The sequence below is a fragment of the Ammospiza nelsoni genome, chromosome 3 (genome assembly GCF_027579445.1).
Source record: "Ammospiza nelsoni isolate bAmmNel1 chromosome 3, bAmmNel1.pri, whole genome shotgun sequence".
In the NCBI taxonomy this organism is placed as follows: domain Eukaryota; kingdom Metazoa; phylum Chordata; class Aves; order Passeriformes; family Passerellidae; genus Ammospiza; species Ammospiza nelsoni.
The window spans coordinates 53890796-53913613 of record NC_080635.1 but is presented as its reverse complement, the minus strand read 5'-3'; the positions used below and the strand labels follow the sequence as shown (position 1 = coordinate 53913613).

The following is a 22818-nucleotide window of genomic DNA, read 5'->3' as shown; positions in this document are numbered from 1 at the left end:
GAAACATCACCTTTTTAAACCTGCTTTTTTTAATACATGAGAAAGCCTTGACAGGGAGGTTTTTTTTCAAAGATGGAAATGTTGTTATAGTCTATCTAAACTGGTTTTGTGAAATTGAGATTTTTTAAGTGCCTGAGAACTGAGCTTGCTGAGTCTCAGCCCTTAAAATGTGCCATTACTGAGTATTTAAACCATTATTGTCCAGAAGTTTATGTTATGCAATAAAAATCACTTTATCCTCTGTCTGCTGCTTATGCTTTGCTTCACTGGTGTGTGTGGTATCAACATTTTGCTAGTTTCTCCGATTTACTCAGTGTTCTAAGAAAGCAGAGTAAGTAAATTGTGAAACTGTGGTAGTAAAAACAAAATTAAGAAAGAGTTAAACAAGTCTTCTTTATTTGTCACAAATGCAAAAATTGAGATAAACATGTTTTAATTACTCTTGGGGGTTGCCTCTGCTAAGGAATTTTGTAAGAGGAATTGTCCTTCATTTCACTTCAAAGTGTCAGCAATATATGGGATATTTATTTGTTTTCTGTGTTTCTCACTGAGCTCTTTGCCTCTTGAGATTTATAAAGAGAAGTCTCTTTCTTTGCTCTTCTATCATCCATTGCAAGCAGTTCAGTTTGTCCTTTTTATACCTGGAGGTTTCAGGTTTTAACTGCTGAAGTTAATTAGGAGCATAAGATTGCATATTATTAGCAAATCTCTGAAAGTATTATGTTGCTGTTTATCTGTAGTTCAAGAAGTAAAAGGACATTTGAGGGTTACAGTCTATTTTCCTCATTTGGGAGATTAACCTTGCTCCTGATTGGGAAATATATACAAAATGAAGACTTACTCATTCAGGAAGTATGCTGGTTTTATGTTAAAGTAGCCAGTGGCAAGTTTGATCTGTGGTCTGGCTTAATGTCTAAATGTTCAGTATGTGCCCATTGAATTTGCTTGTTGCAGAAATGCACAAATATAACATGAGCATCTGACCCTTTATTTATTTAATTAACTAATTCTTATTTCACTAAAATATGTGTAATTCCTCTTGAAATCAACATCTGGTGTTGTGTCTACATCAAATCATATTATCTTGCATAAAAAAATCCAGTTCTGTCTGGAATTAGACTGAGAGTCTGGAAGTATAAACTCTCTCTTGTTGTACATCAAGACATATCAATATACTGTCATCATATTTTAGCTTATGGCAAGACTGATTTATTCTTGCTCTTATTTTAGAGCAGTGTAAATTTTACATGTGCTCATGTATTTCTTTATTTATTCTGACTTATCTGTGGCATCTGTACCATAGAATAAAATTGTTACTAACAACCAGGTTGATTTGAAAATAAAGTGAGCGCTCTTTTTTCTTCTAGGGTGGTGTGTGGAGATGGGCATTTCTGTCCCTTCATGTTTTAATCTCTATAGTTTTACAGCATTTTAAACCTACCTTTGCACTGTAGTCTTGTTGACTGAGAAAAATCAACTTAGGTAGCATTGGTTCCTATGCAATAGGAATAAAAGCAATCTGAAAATTTTACTGGATAACTAAGTTTCCTGCCTTTCTCTTTGCTCCTTAGCTCCAGAAGAAAAGGATGCAATTAAAGGACAGTATGAAAAGCTCGTGGATGCTTTCGGCTGCTTAGGAGAGCTTCAGCTTAAATGTGGTAAGTCACCATCTGTATGCCTGAGATTATAAAATGCCCAGACAATTCTAAATGACAACAAGTGGCTAAAGTTGTCTAATTCCTTAAATTGTGAAAGCTAGTTGCACTTTGTCATGTACAGTCTGGAAAATATTTGTTTCTTTTTCTGTTTTGGGCCAAAACCATATTCCTGAATGATGGATGGATTTTTTCTTAATTTGTTTTGTCTGACATTCTTAGCTGCCTGAAGATAATTGCCATTCTTCTTCCCCTACCACATTTGTCCAAGGCAAGATATGATTTCTTAATTCTTCTCTTCTTTAAGGATCATGTTTAGACACTGATTGTCATGGTCATCTGAGAGTACAGTACTGCAGATTGCCAGTTCTTGCTGTAATGCCTAATTGCCTTTAATCATTCATATGAATAAGGATTTGCAGAAGAAGGCCTCTGGCTTCAATTAGTATAGTGAGAAATGTTTTTTGTCATCAATGTAAATTTTGGTACAGTTTGGGAATCTTGATTTAGCAAAGGACTTGTCATTACACTGCCTGCAGGAATGTTAATGGAAATAACATGTTTTAAGAAGAGAACTGCAGTGATTGATTTGAAGATAATAGGTCCTTACACAGTGCTTAAAAATCACAGATGATTTAGATGCATAAATAAAAAAGCACTGTACGCGCTGTTCCCGGGCTGGTACAATGAGCCCTAATTTTCACTTGGAGAAATGACAAGACTTTTCCATGTAACTTGATGCTTGGTCAAGGAGTCTACCAAAGGCAGTAGTGGTGTGAGCACTGGTGTATTTAGGCCAGTAGATATAACTGTGTAGTTTTATACCCTGCTTGCCATTTTGCAGCCTGAAAACTATGGCTTGAAATTGACCTGAAGAGGCAACTGCAATCTGAAGAATTTTTGTGTCATAATTTAAAACTGTAGGTCCTTCTAGTCTTTTTTAATGAATGTGGACTTTTTGTTTGTTTTGTTTCTTGTGGAGTTAATTAGACATTTCTCTGGAGATTTATATCAATTTGCTAATGTAATTTAAAGCGGAGGACTCGTGATTAGTTTTTCTTGGCACATGGGTCTGTTTTTCTTCATAGAAGTCTAATGAATCCTGTTGTAGTAATAAAGGAATGTAGCTATTTAATCCAATCTCTTCAAGCTACATATAAGGGTAGTTTTTGTATGTGGTGGGAACCAAATATATCCAATTTTCGTATTCATGTTAAAAGGTGAATGATTTCAAATGGGCTGTGAAATATTCTCAGCCTTACTGTTTCTCATGTCCTTACTTCTTCTCAAACAACATATGCTTAACTTCAGTGCTCTGAAAGTGTGAGGGTTTTTCCTTTCTGAGCTTTGTCACTGTACCTCTGCCTTGTTCTAGCATTAGATGACAAGTTCTGGTACAGGACTTGCTTTGGAAGGGATTGTTAAAATTCAGTGAAAAGTCAGAGGGTCATGCTGTAATGGTAAGTGAAGGTAAGCAAACCTTTTCTGCTTCTGAACGTTTCAAAAAGCAAAGATACACGTCTGCTATCTCACTAAGACGTAGCCCGAGTTTTTGTCACAGTCTGGTTTAGACTTTCCATCTTACACGTGAGTTCCATCCCTTTAGCTGTTGCTTATGTAGAAGATTAACACTACAAAGTAATTGTACTGGGTTTGTGTAGCAAGGTTTTGGTAGCAGGAGGGGCTACAGGTGTGGCTTCTCTAAAACGCTGCCAGAAGCTTCCCCTGTGTCCAATGGAGCCAATGCCAGCAGGCTCCAAGACAGATGTGCTGCGGTCAAGACTGAACCCATCAGCAACATTGGTAGTGCCTCTGGCATAACAGATTTAAGAAGAGGGAAGAAAACTGCCCAGCTGAAGCTGGAGAAGGGCAGAGTTAGAATATGTGAGAGAAAGAGCTCTGCAGGCACCAGGGCCAGTGAGGAAGGAGGGGCAGGAGGTGCTCCAGGTGCCTGAGCTCAGATTCCCCTGCAGCCCCTGGTGCAGACCATGGGGAAGCAGCTGTGCCCCTGCAGCCCATGGGGTCTGTGGTGGGGCAGAGATCCACCTGCAGCCCATGGAGATCCATGGTGGAGCAGAGACCCACCTGCAGCCCATGGGGTCTGTGGTGGAGCAGAGACCCACCTGCAGCCCATGGAGATCCATGGTGGAGCAGAGACCCACCTGCAGCCCATGGGGTCTGTGGTGGAGCAGAGACCCACCTGCAGCCCATGGGGTCCATGGTGGGGCAGAGACCCACCTGCAGCCCATGGGGTCCATGGTGGGGCAGAGACCCACCTGCAGCCCATGGAGATCCATGGTGGAGCAGAGACCCACCTGCAGCCCATGGGGTCCATGGTGGAGCAGAGACCCACCTGCAGCCCATGCCAGAGCAGGGGGATGCCTGAAGGTGGCTGTGACCCTCTGGGAGGCACACTGTGGAGCAGGGTCCTGGAAGGACCCATGGAGAGAGGAGCCCATCCTGGAGCAGGTTTACTGGCCAGATTTGTGACTGTTTGTTCTAGAAGGTCTGCACCTTCTGTGAGGGACCCACTCTGGAGCAGTTTGTGAAGAACTGCAGCCCATGGGATGGAGTCATGCTGGAGAAGCTCAAGTAGGACTGTCTTCCATGGGAGAGTCTCCATGCTGGAGCAGGGGAAGAGTGTGAGGAGTCTTCCCCATGAGGAGAAAGGAGTGGCAGAGACAATGTGTGATTAACTGATCACAGTCCCTATTTCTCATCCCCCTGTACCACTGGGGAAGAGAAAATTGGGAGTAAAGTTAAGCCTGGGAAAAAAGAAAAAGAAGATGTGGAGGAAGGTGTTTTGCTCATTGTCCTACTCTGGTTTGATTTGTGATAAATAAAACTAATTTCCCCAAGTTAAGTCTGTTTTGCCCATAACTGCTCAATGTTCTCTCCCTGCCCATATCTTGACACATAAGCCTTTCATTTTATTTTTCTCCCCTGCCCAGCTGAGGAGGGGAGTAACAGAACAGCTTTGGTGGGCACCTGGCATCCAGCCAGGGTGAGTCAAACGACCACAGGAATGCAGTGTAGCTTTTTCCATTTTTGTATAATGTATTTTAGCAGCTGCTAACAAAGGCATAATTGGCTAGCTCTTCTCTGAGCTTCAGTGATTGCATAGACGTTGTTCAGAAGTATCAGCATTTTTTCTTACTACTGGAAACATGCAGACCATAAGTATTAAATTAACTGAGAGTATTTGTGAAAATACATTCCACTGAGATGTTAAGAGTATTTGTAGAGCAGAAGGGAAAACTTTCTGCCAAGACATGAAAGATGTCTCTGAACATTTTAATTAATCTGTAAATATAGCTACTTAGAAATCCAAATAAATCACATTGTATGCCTGCCAAAATAGATCATGCTTTTCACAAGAAAGTAGATGAAATATGTGAAATTGACTCACAAAGTTAATGTTTCCCACCAGTAATAACATTCACTTGTATGTACTTATGTCTGTTAACATGACTCACTAAGTTCTTCTGCTTTCTTTTGTGAGATGGATGGCAGCAGAATGAATTGTACAGTCTCTCTGAGCTGTACCTCAGCCAAGATTTTGCTGCCAAAGAAGATCTAGCAGTGGCAAATACATCTTAAGCAAAGTGTTAAAAGAGCTGGCTTTACAGTGTTTTCTTCAGATACTGTGATGTCAGGAAGAGATGCATACATAAGGGGATGTTTTAACACCATCAGCACATAGGTTGTTTGGTTTAATACAGCTGCTGTATTTGGGGAGGCATTCTGAATTCATGAGATTGTGTATATATTCTCACTCTTGTACATATACAGTGTATAGTTGAAAGGAAGATATTTTGAAAAGGACAACTAAGTACCTGTCTTCTGTTCCTTTTGCACATATCCTAAAAATGTGGTTGTGTTTAGAAGAAAGAGAAAGAGGAGTATCTTTGAGACTAAAATGATAGTTTGGAAAGTCTTGGCTCTTTTCATAATTCTGTTGTAGATATACTCAGGAATTTTCAGCTAGATGGTTAGAATGTACTTCTCTCCTGTGTTCTGTTGCTATTTTTGAAGACAGATGAGAGGCAAAATTGGTTTTTAGTGGTCTACAAAATGGAATGGAGTATGTGTGGAGTGGAAATGGAAAAGTCTGAGGGAGTGCATGACTGTGATGGAATGGAGAAAGAGCAAAAATTGGAGAAAATTATTTTGGAAAGAAAAGGCAGTCTTGAGTGAAATAGTTACAGTTAAGAAGGACAAAATAAGAATTGAATATTGGACTCCTTTTCACTATAGCTCAGAATAGGCAACATTGAAATCATCCCCTAAGCTGCAGGGGAAACAATTGCCTTGAGTTGTGTAGACAGGTTAAATACAGAAACTGCAGCTTATTATTGTACAGTGTGACGTACCAGAACTGCATTTCCTGTTCAACTTGGATAAAGGCAGTTGGTTTCACAAGAACATTTGAAAAAATGGATGGAAATTATTATTGTCTTGTTTCTGTGCTAAATATTCTTCATCCTCTGCCTCTCTTGTGCAACCTAATAAAAGGACATTCAGCTCATACCACTGTGAGCAAAACATTTCTTACATTTCTTCAAAAGTTTTCTTTGCAGATTGTTGTAGTGATTGATAGCTGTAATAGGGCAAAATAATGATCTTGGTCGCAATGCATGAACATTTGTACCCTTTTATCTGAAATCAAAGTTTGGCCATAACTTTGAAATATTTTTTTTCTTTAGTACTATATGTGGGTCTTGCTTTTTCATAGATGTGTTGCTGTAGAAAGCATGACCAGAAAGGAACACTTCACTTCTTGCTCTAAAATTATTTCAGAGATTTCTTTAAAACATTCCATGTTGCATCCCAATGACAGGAAGGACATTTCTACAGTTGTGACCTTCAACTGAAGTTCTTACATTCCTAAATTACTTTCTTCTATGTGTACAGTTTAGAAGGCTAGTGTTAATGAGGATTTTACTTTAAACTACTTGTGTAAGTTAAAGGAGAAATAAAAAGATTTTTATTTTCCAGGATGGGGTATGGTAAATAGTCTACAGCTGAGGTGTTTGGTGATTGGTACCAAGAGAAACTGACCTGAAAAGGCAACTGAAATCTGAAGGACTTTCATATTATAATTTAAAACTGTAGGCCCATCTAGATGTTGCTGGTAAAGAAGGGAAGACAAGGAAAGCCTTCTCTGTGTCTAGCTGTATAGCTTAGTGGTGAGTAATTTCTTATACCTTAATGGAAACATGACTAAAAGATCATAGTGGAGCAGTGTTTTGGCAGCATTAATTCTGCTGTGCGAGGTTCTAAAAGGGTGAAAGGTTGACAGAAGCATTACCTCCATTCAGAACCCAATGGCTACGTCTGTGCTGTGAATGAAATGGGCAGGACACAGGCACAGAGGATAGGATATTGTGATTAGCTTGTTCCCTGTGCCAAGAGGACATGTGCATCAAGCAGGGATCTTCCTCCTGCAGACAGTGCAGTGATAGCCCAGAGCTGGTCCCAGGACCATTGTCCAAATACCACCTGGAATGAAAGTGCTATCAGAGGATGGGGCTTGGGACTTTTTTGCAAGGTACAGAGTCAGAGAGATTTGTGTTGAGCTGGGGCTATGATGTAATTGGGTTTCTGCATTGTCTGTTTTGCAGCAAATCCTGAGTCATTTAAGCAAATAAAAGAAGTTAGAGCTGTTCTGAAGACCAACTCACAGAGCAGCCTGGGAGGACTAAGTAGCAAAGCAGGCTAGCTTTAACATACCTTAAATCTCTCTTTTTGTCCTTTTTCTTCAGTTTCTGGGCTGTAAGTGTGAGCTCCTTTGCCAGCCTGTCTTTGTTCAAAGGTATCATGAGAAGTGCCTGGTGGTTGCTCTCTAATTTGGAGTACTGTAGAGAGATTATTCTGTGTGAATAGAACTGTAGAATGGCTCAAGTCAGAGGAGACCTTTATAGACCATCTACTCCCAATGCCCCTGTGATGGGCAGGGACACTGCCTCCAGACCAGGTTACTCAAAGCCCCTTCCAACCTGGTCTGGAACACTTCCCAGGGGTGAGGCACCCACAACTTCCCTGGAAAACCTGTTCCACTGTTTCACTACTCTCGTTGTAAAAGATATATATCTTCCTTATATTCAATCTAAATTTCCCCTCTTTCAGTGAAAAACTGTTGCCCCTTGTCTTATCACTACAAGCCCTTGTGAAAAGTCTTTCTCCATCTTTTGTTATAGGCCCCCCTTCAAATATTGAAAGGCTGTAATAAGGTTTTCCCTGAGCCTTCTTTTCTCCAGGCTGAGCAACCCTGACTCTTTCCTGTGGAGCTGCTGCCCAGTGGCAGAAAAGTATCACAGCTTTAGGAAACAAATCTCCTTACACTTCAGGGAAAATGCAATACCTTCTCAGGCATGATTACTTTTTCGGAGCTTTTTAGCTAGTGATTTAAGGGAGTAGAGATGCTGGACCTTGCAGTATGTGGATGAGTACCCCATTTGGGGATGAGTGGTTGAGTGGAGGAGATAGTAAAACGTAAAAAGAGTTTATAGTCTCTGGTAAGAAAAAGCAAGATTCCTTCTTGAATTAGAGGATTATTCTGTTTAGATTCAGTGATTTTCCACTGGTTGCAATCACCTGCAACCAGGACAGAACCACAGGGAACAAGCTCTGTATTATTAAGCTTTTGTTCTCTTTGGCTAATTTGATGTTGACTTTCTCATTTGATGTCTTCTGAACTGTCTAGGAAAGCTTTACGTCACTGAAGGCAATGAAAGTATTTGTACTCTTTGTCTCAGCATCGCTGCCAGGCAACTCTCCAAGTCCTTCACTACTGGTTTTTTGTGACTAACCAAGCTGACTGATATTAAGGCATGCTAATAGTGTTTCTGTGTATTGCTTCCAAAGTCTTGTGAGTGAAGGTTACTTTGAGCTGATCAGTTTTGCATGGTTTCAGCTAAGTCACAGAAGCTTTTGGCTATCCTGAGAGACTGCTAACTCCTCCTAACCCTTTCTGGAGGCTGCAGGGCTGTATTTGGTCAGTTATGAACTCTTGTGATGATAACTGATGTGTCTCCTCCTTTGCACAAAGTCACGTGCAAAGGAGGAGTAAACTGTCAGTATTTCTGGCCCTCTGCTGCGATATCACAAGCACAGAAAACATACGTCTTGAAAGCACTCAAGAAGGAGAACAGGGCACAGCGTTGTTACAGAAAGAAATGTGATGAACAGAGCTTTCTAGTAAATACCACCTACACTGGCCTTTATACAAAACTGGAGTCAGCAGAACAGAATGAATAAGATCTAATCTCCCACCTTGTCCTGCCATTCCAGTCCCACGTGCCTACACAAATATTCTGGCCCTGCTGAAAACCACCCCTAACTCTACCTTCTGTAGCCAGCCTGTTATCTGAAAGCAAGGACTCCCCTACTGGTGTATCAGAAAAAGAGTAGTTGTTGTGTGAGAGCTGGTGTGCATTTCCAGACAGTGGGTCACCCTGGAGGGTTGAAAAGTGATCCTAAGTGTTCCCTTTTGCGGTCTGAAGCCATATTGTCCCAGATTGTCACTGTGCCCGTTGCTAATTAACTTGCTCTCAGCAGGTCAACTGTTGGTTCTGCTGTGCTAAATTAATAAATCTTGGCTCATTTCCACCTTATCTTACTAGCTAGAGTGACTAGGATGACATTGTCTCCATTACAGGCCAATTTAAGTGAATCATGCAGTTTCTTTGTAGCAAAACTAGCATTTCCAGAAAAATTGTATTACTGTTTCTTAATTACCATTTCAGAGAGAATGAGCAGAGGTGGAGATGGTTCTGTGTATGAGAGATCTGATTACAGTGATGTTCTCAAGCTCCAAATTTATCTTTTAGCCTTGGGGCCCTGAAGTTCAGCTGCTTCGTGATTTCACAGTTATGGCAGCTGTAATTGTTTTAGTGATAGCTGAGGTTGTTGTTGAATCATGTACATGCTTTAGTGATACAAAAAGCAAAATCTTAAGAATTGGTAATACTGAAATTTTACAAATGTCTGAACATGCCCAGCTTCAGCTGAAGCCAGTAAAGAATCTGAATGCTCTATGTTCTGTAGGGTGATGAAATTGACTTTTTGAGTATTGTTTCAATGGTAAGCACTTTGCTCTTCATAAAGTCAGTGGGGAAAACACACTCTAGTGCAACAAAGGATGTCGATAGAGAAGTGTTATGGAATATTGTGCAATTGCAGTCACTTGTCTGCAGTTAAGAGGAATTCAGAAATGTGAAGAACGCGGCCTGCATGCCTGTTTTTCCTGTTTGTTCTCTTGTGAAGCAAAGACGCTGGCCTCTGCTGGAGCCCTGTCGGCATTGCATGTGACAGGACTGGTGAGGAGCCGAGTCCCTCTGGAAATAACCCTTTTGTAACTGTCTGTCACTTTCTAGGTAACGCTCGGCTGCACTTTCTGGTCCTGGTGACAGGCTGTACGTCGGTGGGCAAAATCCTGGATGCTGAAGTTTACAAAATTACTGCAACAGATTTCTGTCCTCTCCAGGAAGAAACCAAGGAAGACGAGCGCGTTACTGCCTTGAAGAAAATACTGAACTCTGGGATGTTCTATTTCTCGTGGCCTAATGCAGGCTCAAACTTTGACCTGACTGTGCGGGCTCAGAAGCAGGGTGATAACAGCTATGAATCTGGTAACTCGTTCTTCTGGTTAGTACTGCGTGTTCTACTTGAGTCTTCTGTTGTCCCCACCTGTATCTCATTGCTCAGACTTTCTCAGAGGGAAGTGAACATGTGCATCTCCTTTCATTTCATTGACATGTCCTTTTACAGGGCAGGTGGATTTAATGAATTCATGGTAACTTGTGTATAATTAAAATTAATCTGATAGTGAAGTGCCATTATAAAATGACATATTATGCTTTAAAGGGGGAAATACAAGATATATATTGCTCATACTACAGAAACATCTCTCTATATGTCATGAATAGTTTTCCCTGCAGTCCTTTTAAATACTTTTCTTTAAAGTTATCTAATGGAAACCTGCGCTTGAACTGTTCATAAATCCCATCGTTTGCACTGAAGTATGTGTTATTTTTTAGAAGTAGGTGTTTGTTGTTTATTGTTGTCTGTAGTTTATTGTTTCAGTAATGTGCACTAGTTTTTATGTTGAAAACATCAATATTAATATGTTTACAGCTCAGTGCAAACACAAGTCACACAAAACAAAACTGCTGTGATACACTGCTCTGTGCTTTTTACTTTCTTGTGCTTATAAAGCAAAGGAAAGTTATCTCATATTGTGGTAAGTATTGGTTGAGGGGAAAAGAGAAAACACAATGCTGGGTTGATGTAATTCAGTTTGTTTGCTTTGCAAGTTTTGGCATAATGCTTGCATTTCTATACCCTTTCCCACCCCCGCCCCCTTCTTTTTAAACAAAAAGTCACACAGCAGGCATAGCTGTTCTGGAAATAAATGAGGATTTGATGTAGGTGGAAAATAACTGGCGGGGTTAAATGTGAATGTGCTGCTAGAATGTGCAGTGAAGCTTGTGGCCCAAAGTAGGTGAATATTAAATAAGCAAAAAAGTTCATAATGGGTGATAAATTAACATGAGAGAGCAGTTCAGTTAGGCTAAATAATCTTTCCTGCTATGATGTGATTTTGACTGGTAAGATTTAGTGGGTTGACTTTAAAACTAAAGAAAGATACATAATAAATACTTGCTTTCAACTGTGCTAATGATGCATCCCTCTCCAAAAGGTCACCAAGCATTGTCAAGTCAGACACATGGCAGAAATTTGTTGTACTCCAATGATGAGACTGCTAAGATGACAATATCCCATAATAAAGAACATTTAAAACATCTCCTTTTCCCTCTACTGTCTTTTGAAACTTTTTTTCTTGGAAGAGAAGTATATTTGCTGCTTCTGGCTAATCCAGAAGTAAATTCTGAAGAGTTTCCATTCTGCAGTATGTTGTAGAACAGGGAAAAGTGGTGACAACATCACATTAAAGGCAAAAAGATGCTCCAAAACAATTTATCTTGGGGTATTTAGGTGATATGGGAAATTTCAGACAAAAAATAGATGCTTGAAGAAAGTAAAGAATGAGATAGTTATACAATGAAAAGTGTAAGATGACCTTAGTTATAGGCAATGCAAACTGCCTGTTTAATGAACTGCAACAACAACAAACAATTCTACTGGAATTTGCCTGAGTGAGGACTTCCTATGCAAGTAGAAGTGGGAGAAAGAGGTGGAAGAGAGCAAAAATTGAGCTTAAAAATCGAGCTAACGAAAGGAGCTGCTTTTTCTGTTACATATTTAGATTAAAAATGTAACAATGCCTTGCACCTTTTTTGGTAAATGCTGTACTCTAAAAGAACAATTCTTCAGGGGTTTCACTCTCTTTTACAGACCCTCTATTGAGCAATGCATGGCCATAAAAGATATTATCCTGGCCCTCCTATGTAACTAAAGGCACATTTTGAGACATGAAGTAAAGAAAAACTTCATCATAAAAGAGACTAGATTTGTTAATTAGATGTGACAGGTTTCTTGAATTGTTGATCTTGAAGGTTAGAACAGATGTTCCTCTTCATTTTAGTAGTACTTTTTGCAATATCTCCACTGACTTACAGATCCAGTTTCTGCTTGGAATTTTTTTTTTTCTGAAAATCCTGGTGGATTTTGAACCAGTTCTTCGTCCTGTAGTGAATGCTAAGGTCCAGGCAGTACTCTTTAAAAAAAGTGATTAGCTTGACATTACTGTAATTTATTAAAGGATTACTAAATATTTATTTCTGGAGCTGAAAGAGGTGACATTTGCATCTGAATTTATAAGACAGGTACAAGATATAAAGACAGCACCTTGGTGGCAGCTGTGTGGTTAAAATTTGCCACGTTCAGTTCACTGTAGTAGTTCACAAGAGTTTCTTCTCGGTATTTCCTGGGCAGAGATAAGGTACAGCAGAAAAGGGGTCATAAAACATTACTTGATTAAATTAGCTATTGTTGTCAGGTGGCGCCCATGCTTCTCTGTTTGTTTTGCTCAGTAATGTCTCTGTATGTTGTTGAACCTTTCAGGAACCAGCTATTGCATGTGCCCTTCAAGCACTACCAGGTGAACTGCTCCGACTGGCTGCTGAAGGTGGTCTGTGGGGTCGTGGACATCCGCACTGTTTATGCTTCCCACAAGAAGGCCAAAGCCTGCCTCATCTCCCGCATCAGCTGCGAGCGTGCCGGTGTCCGCTTCCACGTCCGAGGGGTCAACGATGATGGACACGTGTCCAACTTTGTTGAGACAGAGCAGGTAAGTGCTTGTATCCAATGGCTTTGCATCACTTAGTCCACTCGTGTTTAATTGGGGCAGAGTTTTCAATGAGAATTAAAGAAACTCAGCAAGATTTTTTTCAAATATTATTGCATGGCAGATTTGTTTGTTCTTGTCCATTAAGCATTTCTTTGCAATCTGCTCTTTTTCTCTGTTTCTGACTTTTCCATTCACATGGTTTTCACTAACACTTTTCACTTCTTTCCTGAGTGTGAAAGTCTGGCCATTTGATACTGTAGTGAAATGTAGACTAGGGTTTTTAAACCATTCAGGAAGGTGTCTAGCAAAGGTGCTGGGACCTCATCTTTGATTGGTAAAGTTCACTGTCAAATCATCTTTCTCTAGTAAAGAAAATGTTGAAAAAATAACATCTTCTCAGAGTCAGCCAAATTCCAGTTCAACTAATTTTGGAAGAGACTGCTTTTATATTCCCCACTGGTTTGTGGGGGATTCTCTCTGATGTGAGGTAGTATGACAGTTTTTATACATATGTGGTAAAAGCCTCATTTCCAGCTGATGCTGAGACAAATTATGTGTGTGAAATGCATTCAGCAGGCTCCCTTGATTGGCACAGCCAAACAAAACAATTGAATCACTTGGTTTTATTGCACATAGTTTAGCTTGCTGCCTTGAAATTCAGTAAAAAGCACTGGACCATGAAGAATCTGAAGTCTTCTGTGCCAGCTGAAGTGAGTGCTTTCTTACTCAAGTACAATCACCTTTTCCTTTTTGAACTGAATTAGTAATTACTAGCAGTCAGAACCATCATACAGAAATGGATCACTGTATAAACCGAATAGACAAATGGCTGGTAGTTTTCAACAAAGAACAGGGATTTGCTCCTAGAATTTGGTTGTTTTCAGCATCCTCTGGGCATATCTACAGAGCTGGATATGTGGTGTAGATTGGATGTGTCTGTATATGTAGGTGCATGTACAATGAAAGTAGATTGCTTCTGTGATGCTCATAAGGGGAGCATGAAACAGTGAGAGCAGCATGGAGACACTTGAGCTGTGTCATTGCAAGCCTGTGCCTGATGGTTAAGGAAGGCACCCCCTCTCAAAGGAGCCCACACTTTTGTGGGCTGACTGCACTAGCATTTCCTCATGGCAATGTGTGAATGTAGCAGCTCTCACCCAGTGAGCTCCTTCCTGTTATCCCACTGCATGAGCCAGGCATGCCTTCAGGCAGCTGTTTGTCCAAAATCCAGCCATGTTTGGGTACTTTCCGAATTTCCTCTAAGATGTTGTCTTTGTAACACTGCTTTAACCCTTTCACCTGGTTCTGCCTAAGGACACATGTAGAGCAACCTTAGATTTGACAGTGCTTTGATCCTCAGGAGGATGCCTGGAGGAGTTGCAGACTGGTATTCCCCAGCCTGCTGGTGAGGTTTGATTCCCAAGAGGTGCTCAAAGCATGCCCAATGTTACACATGTGACTTTCTGTCCAGTAGTCAGAGTTCTGTCTGGGCATGTGGGTGACTTTTTGCTCATGTCCCTCCTTTTCCTGGTTTGCCTGCATTTTCAGTTAGGCTGACAGTTTTCCACTTAGTGTTCAGGCTCCCACAAATTCTGCCTGTTGGATGTGAAGCTCTTCCCCTCTAGTGCTTGGGTCTCGAATGTCAGCCTCTGAATTCTCTGCTAATAATTCTCTTGTGTGCCACTGCTCCAAAGCAACTGCAAGTGAACTCTTGCAACATCTACACCTTTCTAGAAAGTCTGTCAGTGCATTGGGAGATTCAGCTATGTCTGCTTACTGGAAAGTGGAATTTTCCTTTGGAACCTGGGGACAGAAGAAGGGAGATCTGCCATTTTAAGTGATACCTGGTACATTCTGCTATTTTAGTTGAGCATCTTCTTATGAATGTTAGTGCAAAGTACTAATCCTGTTACTCAGGATTTGAAGAATGTTCTCTTGATGAAATGCAAGTGTTAGAAAGGATTGTCAGCTTTTTTTCAGTGAGTTTCACATTTGTGGCACCACACTTGGCAGTTGACTTATTATGTGAAATACTTTTGCTATCCTGCTCACTAGGTGGGTCAGAAGTAACTCATTTTATTTTGTTACACTCCTGGAGTACATCATGTTACAAATTATTAGCATGAAAAATAAGTTGGCCTTTGTATTCCAGCAGAAAACCTGAGGACTGGCTCCTGGTGAGTGGCAAAACAGTACTTGATTGCTGATGCTTCCCTTAGCTGGGTCTGGGTCAGGCTCAGGCTCTTCATGGGAATTTTGTGTTTTGTTCCCATTCAGCCATCTGCTGAAGTGGGCAAACTGAAGGCTTTTAAGTGTTTTTTTTCAACTGGGTAAGCCAAAGTGCAAGAGTGAAATGGCTTTAGGGTGAAAGGCTTGAGCAGGTTCAAAATTATAACGAGAGTTTGCAGTTTTAAAGGGTTGTGTGGTTTTGTTTGTTTTCAAAAACCAAAGCAAAGAAGGAAAAGGTTGCTGTTACTAATGGTGCTAAACACTAGTTTTACCAAGCTGCATGTCCTAAGAAAGCAAAGTTGGGCTAACCACTAGGATGCCTGAGATCTAGTTCAAGCTGGCATCCTCTTGCCATTAGGAAGGAAGAGTCCAAGAATAAACTCTCTCCTACTTTCATAGTAAACGACTGACTAATCTCCTGTGAGGTAATATCTTGGCTGAATAACATTTTGTTTCCATTTGCTGGAGCCTGTACAGTATAATGGCATGTTGGCTATGTGCTTTCATGGATAAATAACACCCTAGGATTCTGAAAACCCAGGACTTTTCCCCTCTTTGCAGGAATTGCTTCTAACATTTTTCTGTTTTTAGAAGAGGGAGAAACAATTAATCTTATCTCCAGGCAGCTCTTTTATGCATAGATGGTATGCTTTTGTCTCCCACTGAGTTAGCCTTGTGGCATTTCAGCTCTGCCATGAGTCATTTTTTTGTGGGCTCACTTAACTGCTCTGAGTCAGTGTTTGAGAAGAAGGGGGGAAAAGTAAAATATCTTCACTTTTTCTTTAAACAAAATAAGAACAACTTATACTATATATTCAAGCTTGTTGATCATTTGTCTTGTGCCTTTATGAAGAAAGAAGAAATAAAATATTATAGGAAACACTTAAGGAAAAAGAAAATGAAGGGAAGGGAAGGCAATCCCTTCAATGTGTACTTTCAGATTTGCTGACAAATATTTTGTAATGGGATGGTATCCCTTTCTACTTGCAGTTCTTGCAGTGTTGCAGTTAATTCTCAAGCAGCTTTTAAATCAGTCTGTTTCTCAGTTGTAGCTTAAGTGTTCCCTTTCACCTTTTTTTCCTCTCCTAGTAATCCTTTGAAGTTGAGACTGTGTTGCATTTTTGTAATTTTTTTCTTCTGATACCTCTGAGGAACTAGAAATGCTCTCTTCAATTAGTCTGTGTGCCTGTTACTGTTTACATTTCAGCTCTTCTCCCAGTTATCCTCCAAAGAGTTGTGCCAAAATCTTAGTATGTGGTTTACAAGGAACAATTCTAATTAACCAAAGACAAATAAATTGTTTCAGTTTTTTTCTCCTTCATGGAATTGTTCAGTAAAGAAAATTGAAACCTTGAGAAAGTACTAAAAGGAAATGCCATGAATTTGAATTAACCTTCCCTTTCTTCCAGTTTCAGAAAAAATTGTCAGACATGGATTAAGGAAAACAATCCCTATTTCACAATACCTCCTAGACTATATTGGATAGCTCTCCAGGAGAGGAATGGATGCAATCATGTGGTTGATTTATTTTCTGGATCAAGTTTTAATATGACCGCAGGCAGGGCAAAAAGGATTATTTTGGCAGATATATCCTTGGGTCCCATGGTCTGAGCTAAAGACACTCACAGAGAGGTGTGTTTAGGCCATCTGCTGTCCACACTCTGTGTGGCAGAGCTGGGGATCCCCCAATAAGCCATCAGAGTATCCATTTCATCAAGTACTGTGTCTCTGTGTACCCCTTGAGTTTGTAGTGAATTTTGCTGTTTGAAGTTGTGACCAAATGATTATTATTTCTAATGAAGGTGGGTGATGGAGATGAATGAATAAACTATTCCTAGCAATAGATGGGCATAGCATGCTGGGATCAGAACACCAGTGGGTTGACACAGATGTTTGCTTCTTGTCCAGAAGCTTTTTAGTAGTACCTGTGTTGTCATCTTATTGCAGGGGTTCCATACTGTTATCTCCTTATCCAAAAGTTTCATACCTTCTTGGTGTTTTCTCATGGGCATCTCCCCAGAGCACTGACTCTTTCTTCTTCACAGAGCAGCCAAGTGACTCCAGTTCCCTTCTCAACCAGCCACCCCACTCTTTTATAGCACTCTTCTCATTGGTTACAGCTGTGGCCTCTTAAAGTCAGGCCTGTTCCTAATCTTTGCTAATCAGCTGCAACTCCTTAGGGGTAAGATTACTTTCTACACTATCTTTATTATATTCTATAACCTGTGCATGAAGTTTGCTTACCAGGAAAGATCCTTGGATTGCAGGGTCTGGCTGCTGTTTCATAGGTCTGGCCCTATGAAACAGAAGAGAGAGATTGAAAAATGTCCCATTGAACTGTCAGTACTATCACCCTTAATCCTGAGCTGGAGAAAGAGGCCACAAAGAGAGACTAAGACCAGAGAAGCTGAAAGAAAAACAAGGCAAATTCTAACACCAGAGGTCAGAAACCAAGGAATCTATTGTTAAGGCAAATAGGTCTTCCACATGGGTTAACTATCCAATTGCTACAGTGCTGTCTGATGGGAACCTGGTCTGGATGTTCATGCAGCTGACTGGGTTGGATTGTAGTATGGGCCAGAATCCTTGAGATTAATGAAGTAGACCTCAAGTGTTTTGAGGATGGATAGGAATGAACATTCTCCCTGGGGTACATAGGCACCAACTTGCTGTCATTTTGGATCTAAGACAAGAGATAAGACTCCACAAAGACAGAGATTTAGCAGGATGTATGAATCCTAATGAGCAAGTGTTGTCCCAAAAGTAACTGATTGTTGTTGAATTTCTAGAGAAAAACCAGTATGATCTTCTTGTCCATGAGAAAAGGAAAACAGAGGACAGGAAAATTCTGGACATAAGGCATTTAACTTTTCTTTAAATTTCTTGTCTAAAAGAATTGTTCATCTTTTGTCTAGTACCTTAGAAGAAGGGGAATGGCTCTGCTAGAGGACAGGGTAATAAAGTCAATACTAGAACCACAAAAAATTGGGATGGATATGTGCTTGTAGAAAACATAACATTGTGCACAAAAACTGATCAAGGCTGTGAAGAATATGAGAAAAGAAACTGTACTTGTCCATGCATAAGCAACAAAGTTGGGATCTTTTCTTTATGAGTGTAATTTCAATCTAAATATATTATCAGTGCTTATTTAATATTTTAGCAAATAGAGTTTCTTACAGTGTATGTGGCTGCTAAGATTGCATCCATTCCTGATCTGGAAAGCTGTGTTAGTCTTTAAACCTGCTTTCTTAACAAGTCTGCTGGTAGGAAGTCTGTTGCCACTAATATTGTAAGATCAAGAGATGTGTACACTAAAAGGCAGTGTCAAGATCAAGGGTCATGTTCCTTGGAATGGTGAATGAAGGATAGTGGGTATAACTGAAATTGAGGGAAGATTTGCACAGTTATAATGCTTAATGAAATGGTTAGAGTCTGTTTAGGAAGGAATGACTGGCAGAAAAGTCATTTTAATGAGTCTCCCACTTATTAAAAAAATATTAAGTCTTTTTCCAATTCTCTGGCAGCTTGGAAGAAAATAATTTTGGATTCATTTGGGTCATGAGAATGAGGTGAAAGGATTGTGAAAGACCAGAGAATTGCTCCAGAGAACAGCATGATGAGCCCTGTAAGCGAACAGGAAAAAGAGGAGAGGCTGTGCTCCCAGTTCAAAAACCTCATCTGATTTCTAAAAGCTGCACGGCAACATATGTAAAAAATGTCAGTTTCTTTAAAATGCTCTGCCATCATAAAAGAATCCTGTATTAGAATTCAGTTTCACAGAGGATCCCCCAGCCCATCACATCAAGGTTTAGGCATCCTGTTTAGGTTACAGGAATGATCAAGTAGTTTGAATATTTTGGTTGTTGTTCAGTTCTCTAAAGGGAGAGCTTAATAGAGCAGAAAACAGAAGAGATAATGGGTCAAAACCAGTGAACAGAAAATATGAGTGGTACTGGTAACAAACATCTGTTAACTCACTAATAAGTGGAATTAGAGCATCTGTTAATGCAGAAATAAATGTTTGGTCAGTATTTTTCTTCTATATTTAGCAGGAAGAAGATAGGTTATATATTCATGTCTGTAACTGAGGAAATACTTTCCATTTAAACTGTAGCTCAGAAGGATGTTAAACTGCAGATTAGATCACTATCTATTTATTAGATCACTATCTATTTATCAGTGGGTCTAGGGATTTGCAGCTGTATGCCTAAAAGAACTGGTCAAAGACATACTTGAGCTGTCAGTTTTGCACTTAGGTATGGAAACAGGGACTTCCCAGAATACTGTAAAGAACATTTGATCATCTGTAGCAAGCTGTTTGAGTGGCCACCTTGTACTTCAGGTAAAACTTTGTCTGTATTTGTCATCCTTAAGTGTTTCATTTCTACTCAGTAATTGTTATGATGATTGTTGCCAAAATTTTAAGTAGGCCAGTCCTGATTTTTTTTTGCACAGATTCAGGTTCATTTAGTATTAGTCAGGATAATGCTGGGACTGTAGTAGTGCTATTAATTTGCTTTACCTTGGAGTGAGCTTCTTTGGGTCCATGGCTGTGAGTGAAAAGATGATTCATTGTGTAGAAGTCTGACTCATCTTGGCACGACCTATCTCAGGGAGAATGTGATAAAAAGGAAGAAGGTGGGGCTACTTATTCCTCTCCTAGTCCAGCTGCAGAAGGAATGATCTCTTCTGAGCACAAATGTACAAAGAAAAGGCATACCAGTGTGTTGCCATGGAAATTTGCTCCTGCACTCAGGTGCCAATAATGTTCAGAAAACTTTACTGGGAGAGCATATTTTAGAGCCACATTGCTCAAACTGTAACACAGGCCTTGAAAGAAAGCTTCCCTGAGCAACCCCTCTCTTTCAGGGCGTTGTGCTAGGATGGAATGTAACAGAGAAAAGGGTTCTTAGTACTTTGGTGAGAGATTAAAAAGAGGGAAACATAGTTTTTGCACTATGGCTGGGCTGGCTATCCTTCTAGCACTAACATTGTGTCCATGATTAAGCCACTTAAATCATCTTAGTGAAATGGAGACAGTTTCAAGTGCTCTGCAAAAATATTGTAAATATTAGATAAATGTTTTGTCATCAATTTTATCTAAATATCTCTTTTTCACACATGTAGCTCTAAAAACTGTACATTGATAATGCTTATGAAGATGAGAGATCAAAGTGAGGTACTATCCCTGAGCCAGCCATTGGCCACATCTAGTGGCAAGTCCAAAAAGACAAAAACACTTTAAAGCTGTAGAGAAATCCATTTTCATGTTCTGTTCTATTTTCAGAGCTCCTAGCCAGCTGGCGGCAGCTGTGCCAAATGATATGATGTGGTGAGAGTAGCTACCTGGATAACCTGGATACCATTCCTCCCCAGGGCTGCAGAGCAGGCATTGTCATGCATGAGATAACAGAGATGTGTATCATGTGTATCATGTATCCTCCGTGGAGAGCAGCCAGGATTCCACTGCTAAGTATAGGCCAGAGGAGGGAGCTGGGCTTTGCACAGTTGCTCTGTGGTCATATTCAATCTGAAGATAGTACCTTTTATGCTAAGTTAACATAATGTAACACTTGCACTGGGGACTGTGGATGGGGTAGGCAAAAGGGGAAATTGGTCTTTGTTCTTCATATGGATTTGACCCAAATCAGCTTGTTAACAGCAGTCTTGAGACCACATAAAGGGAGAGTTTGAGGTCAGGCTGGGAAAAGGAGAATTTGGAACCTCTTGTTGTAAGCCCCCTTGAAAAGAAGCAGATCACATTGCTGCTCACTGTACCTCAGGATGGGAGTGGCAAAGCTGCTGGTTTCACAGAGTTTTATTTGGATTCTCTGACAAGGCACAGCATGCAGTGAAATAAGAAATGGTAAATACAGCAGGAGATAAGCTTATCCCCCACCTGACGTTACCCATCACCAGTCACAAGGAGCAATGACATTTTGCACAGTTGAGTTTTGTGAGAGGGACAGAAGGAGAGTGTATGCCTGGTCTTTCCGAGAGTCTCCACCAGCAGCTCAAATCCATCTTGATTGTGGGTGAAAGATGTGGTGGTGTTTGAAGTTCTCTCCTGTTTCTGCTGAGAAGTGAGTTGAATCTGCTGTGATGACATGAAAGCAAATACGTTGTGCTTTGTTCCACTGCCTGTGAGACTATGGAAAAGAGGCTGAGCGGTAAGTGGATACAGGGAGATACATGGTTTACTTTTTTTACACTTTGAGTTCAGTGTCTTTAACTGTCACCTGATGAAGGGGCCACAGGCTGATAGATCTAACTGCAGAACTACTTTCCTTTTTTTTATTTTTGCAGACAATTTACTTGGATGATGATGTCTCTTCCTTTGTGCAGATCAGAGGTTCTGTTCCACTGTTTTGGGAGCAAACGAGGCTTCAGGTAAGGAAATAATCAGAAAGCCTACCTTGCTTCTGCCTCTTGCTACTTACAATTTAGAATTAACATAAATATATATATTATTTTTTAATATGAGATTCAAAGCTCATTCTGTGAAAGTGATGAGCTCTTTCATTTTAGGTTTGCCTTGTAGAAATTTTGTGTGTTTAGATAAACAGAACAATACCAGACAAATGGCTGTAGGTGACTGAAGTTTAACATTTTTGGGTGTTTGAATGCCTCTACAGGGAACTATTTGTAACGGACTGTGTCCTAATGTTATAAACTGAAGCTTACAGCTATATCTTTGTAACATTTTCAGTTTTATTCCTCTGAAATGCCTGGTTTTCTTGATAATATTGACCTCCATAATACAACTGGAGTATTTAGAGATACCAGTGCTCTACAGGAGCATGCTACCATGAAACAAAGTAAAATGTCTGGATGGTGTGTTTTGGGCATTTCAGTCAAAAGGGTGAAAATGATCTAATTTGATCTTTTGTGAGTCAGAGATGTAGGATTTCATCACAAGATTATTGCATCAAATATATGGTCTGTGACTTGCAGCTTATATACTGTTATAGGGCCAAATAAGAATCTTCCTAGCACACTTTGCATTCTTTTAACAGAGGGATAAGCAGCTGAAATCAGTATGCACATATATTTTGTGTGTGTTAGTAGAGAAAGTACATTACATAACTGGTTTTTTAAAGATACTTTAAAGGTTACATGATACTTTTTTTGATCATTAAACTAGAACCTATGTACTATTCAGAGGCACTGGATTTAGCACAAAAGGAAATGACTAAAGGACCCCTGTTGTCTTTCAACACCATCCAGTGCAATACTTGCTTCTTTTTATAAAGCAAGTTTGTCCATATGGTCCATATGATTGTGTAAGTCCTGCCCATGGTGTAGCTGTATCCATCATGTAGCACTGTTGATCTGTATGTTACAGAGCCCTCAAGCATTTTTGGCTATTGGGTAATATCTCTAGTTAAACAGAATTTTTGATTTTTTTTTTTAGTAGGCCTGGTTTTTTTGCCTAATTGGATTAGATTATATACTCTTACTCCTTGCATGTGAATGTACTGGCACTGATGTTAGAAAGAATTGCAGAAATCAACCTCATGAAAAACAAATAAAGATGGTCAAGTATAGGAAACAATGCATGATCCTGTACATATTTAGGAGTTTTTGGAGAGGAAATAAGCCCTCTGTAATAATTTTGTAACAGTAGCTACCATTCAAAAGGAACTTGAGGCTACTGTTGTTGACATCCACGTTAAA

The 22818-nt window shown here is 40.0% G+C and overlaps 1 protein-coding gene across 1 annotated transcript in view; it reads left to right on the top strand.

Moving 5' to 3' along the window:
• SYNJ2 (synaptojanin 2) overlaps positions 1-22818 on the top strand; it is a 65666-nt gene that overhangs the window by 8100 nt on the left and 34748 nt on the right. The window contains exons 2-5 of the mRNA XM_059467445.1: positions 1572-1658; positions 10034-10304; positions 12684-12909; positions 21448-21531. Of these exons, the coding sequence (XP_059323428.1) occupies positions 1572-1658; positions 10034-10304; positions 12684-12909; positions 21448-21531 (668 nt within the window). The remainder of the gene's footprint in view (positions 1-1571; positions 1659-10033; positions 10305-12683; positions 12910-21447; positions 21532-22818) is intronic.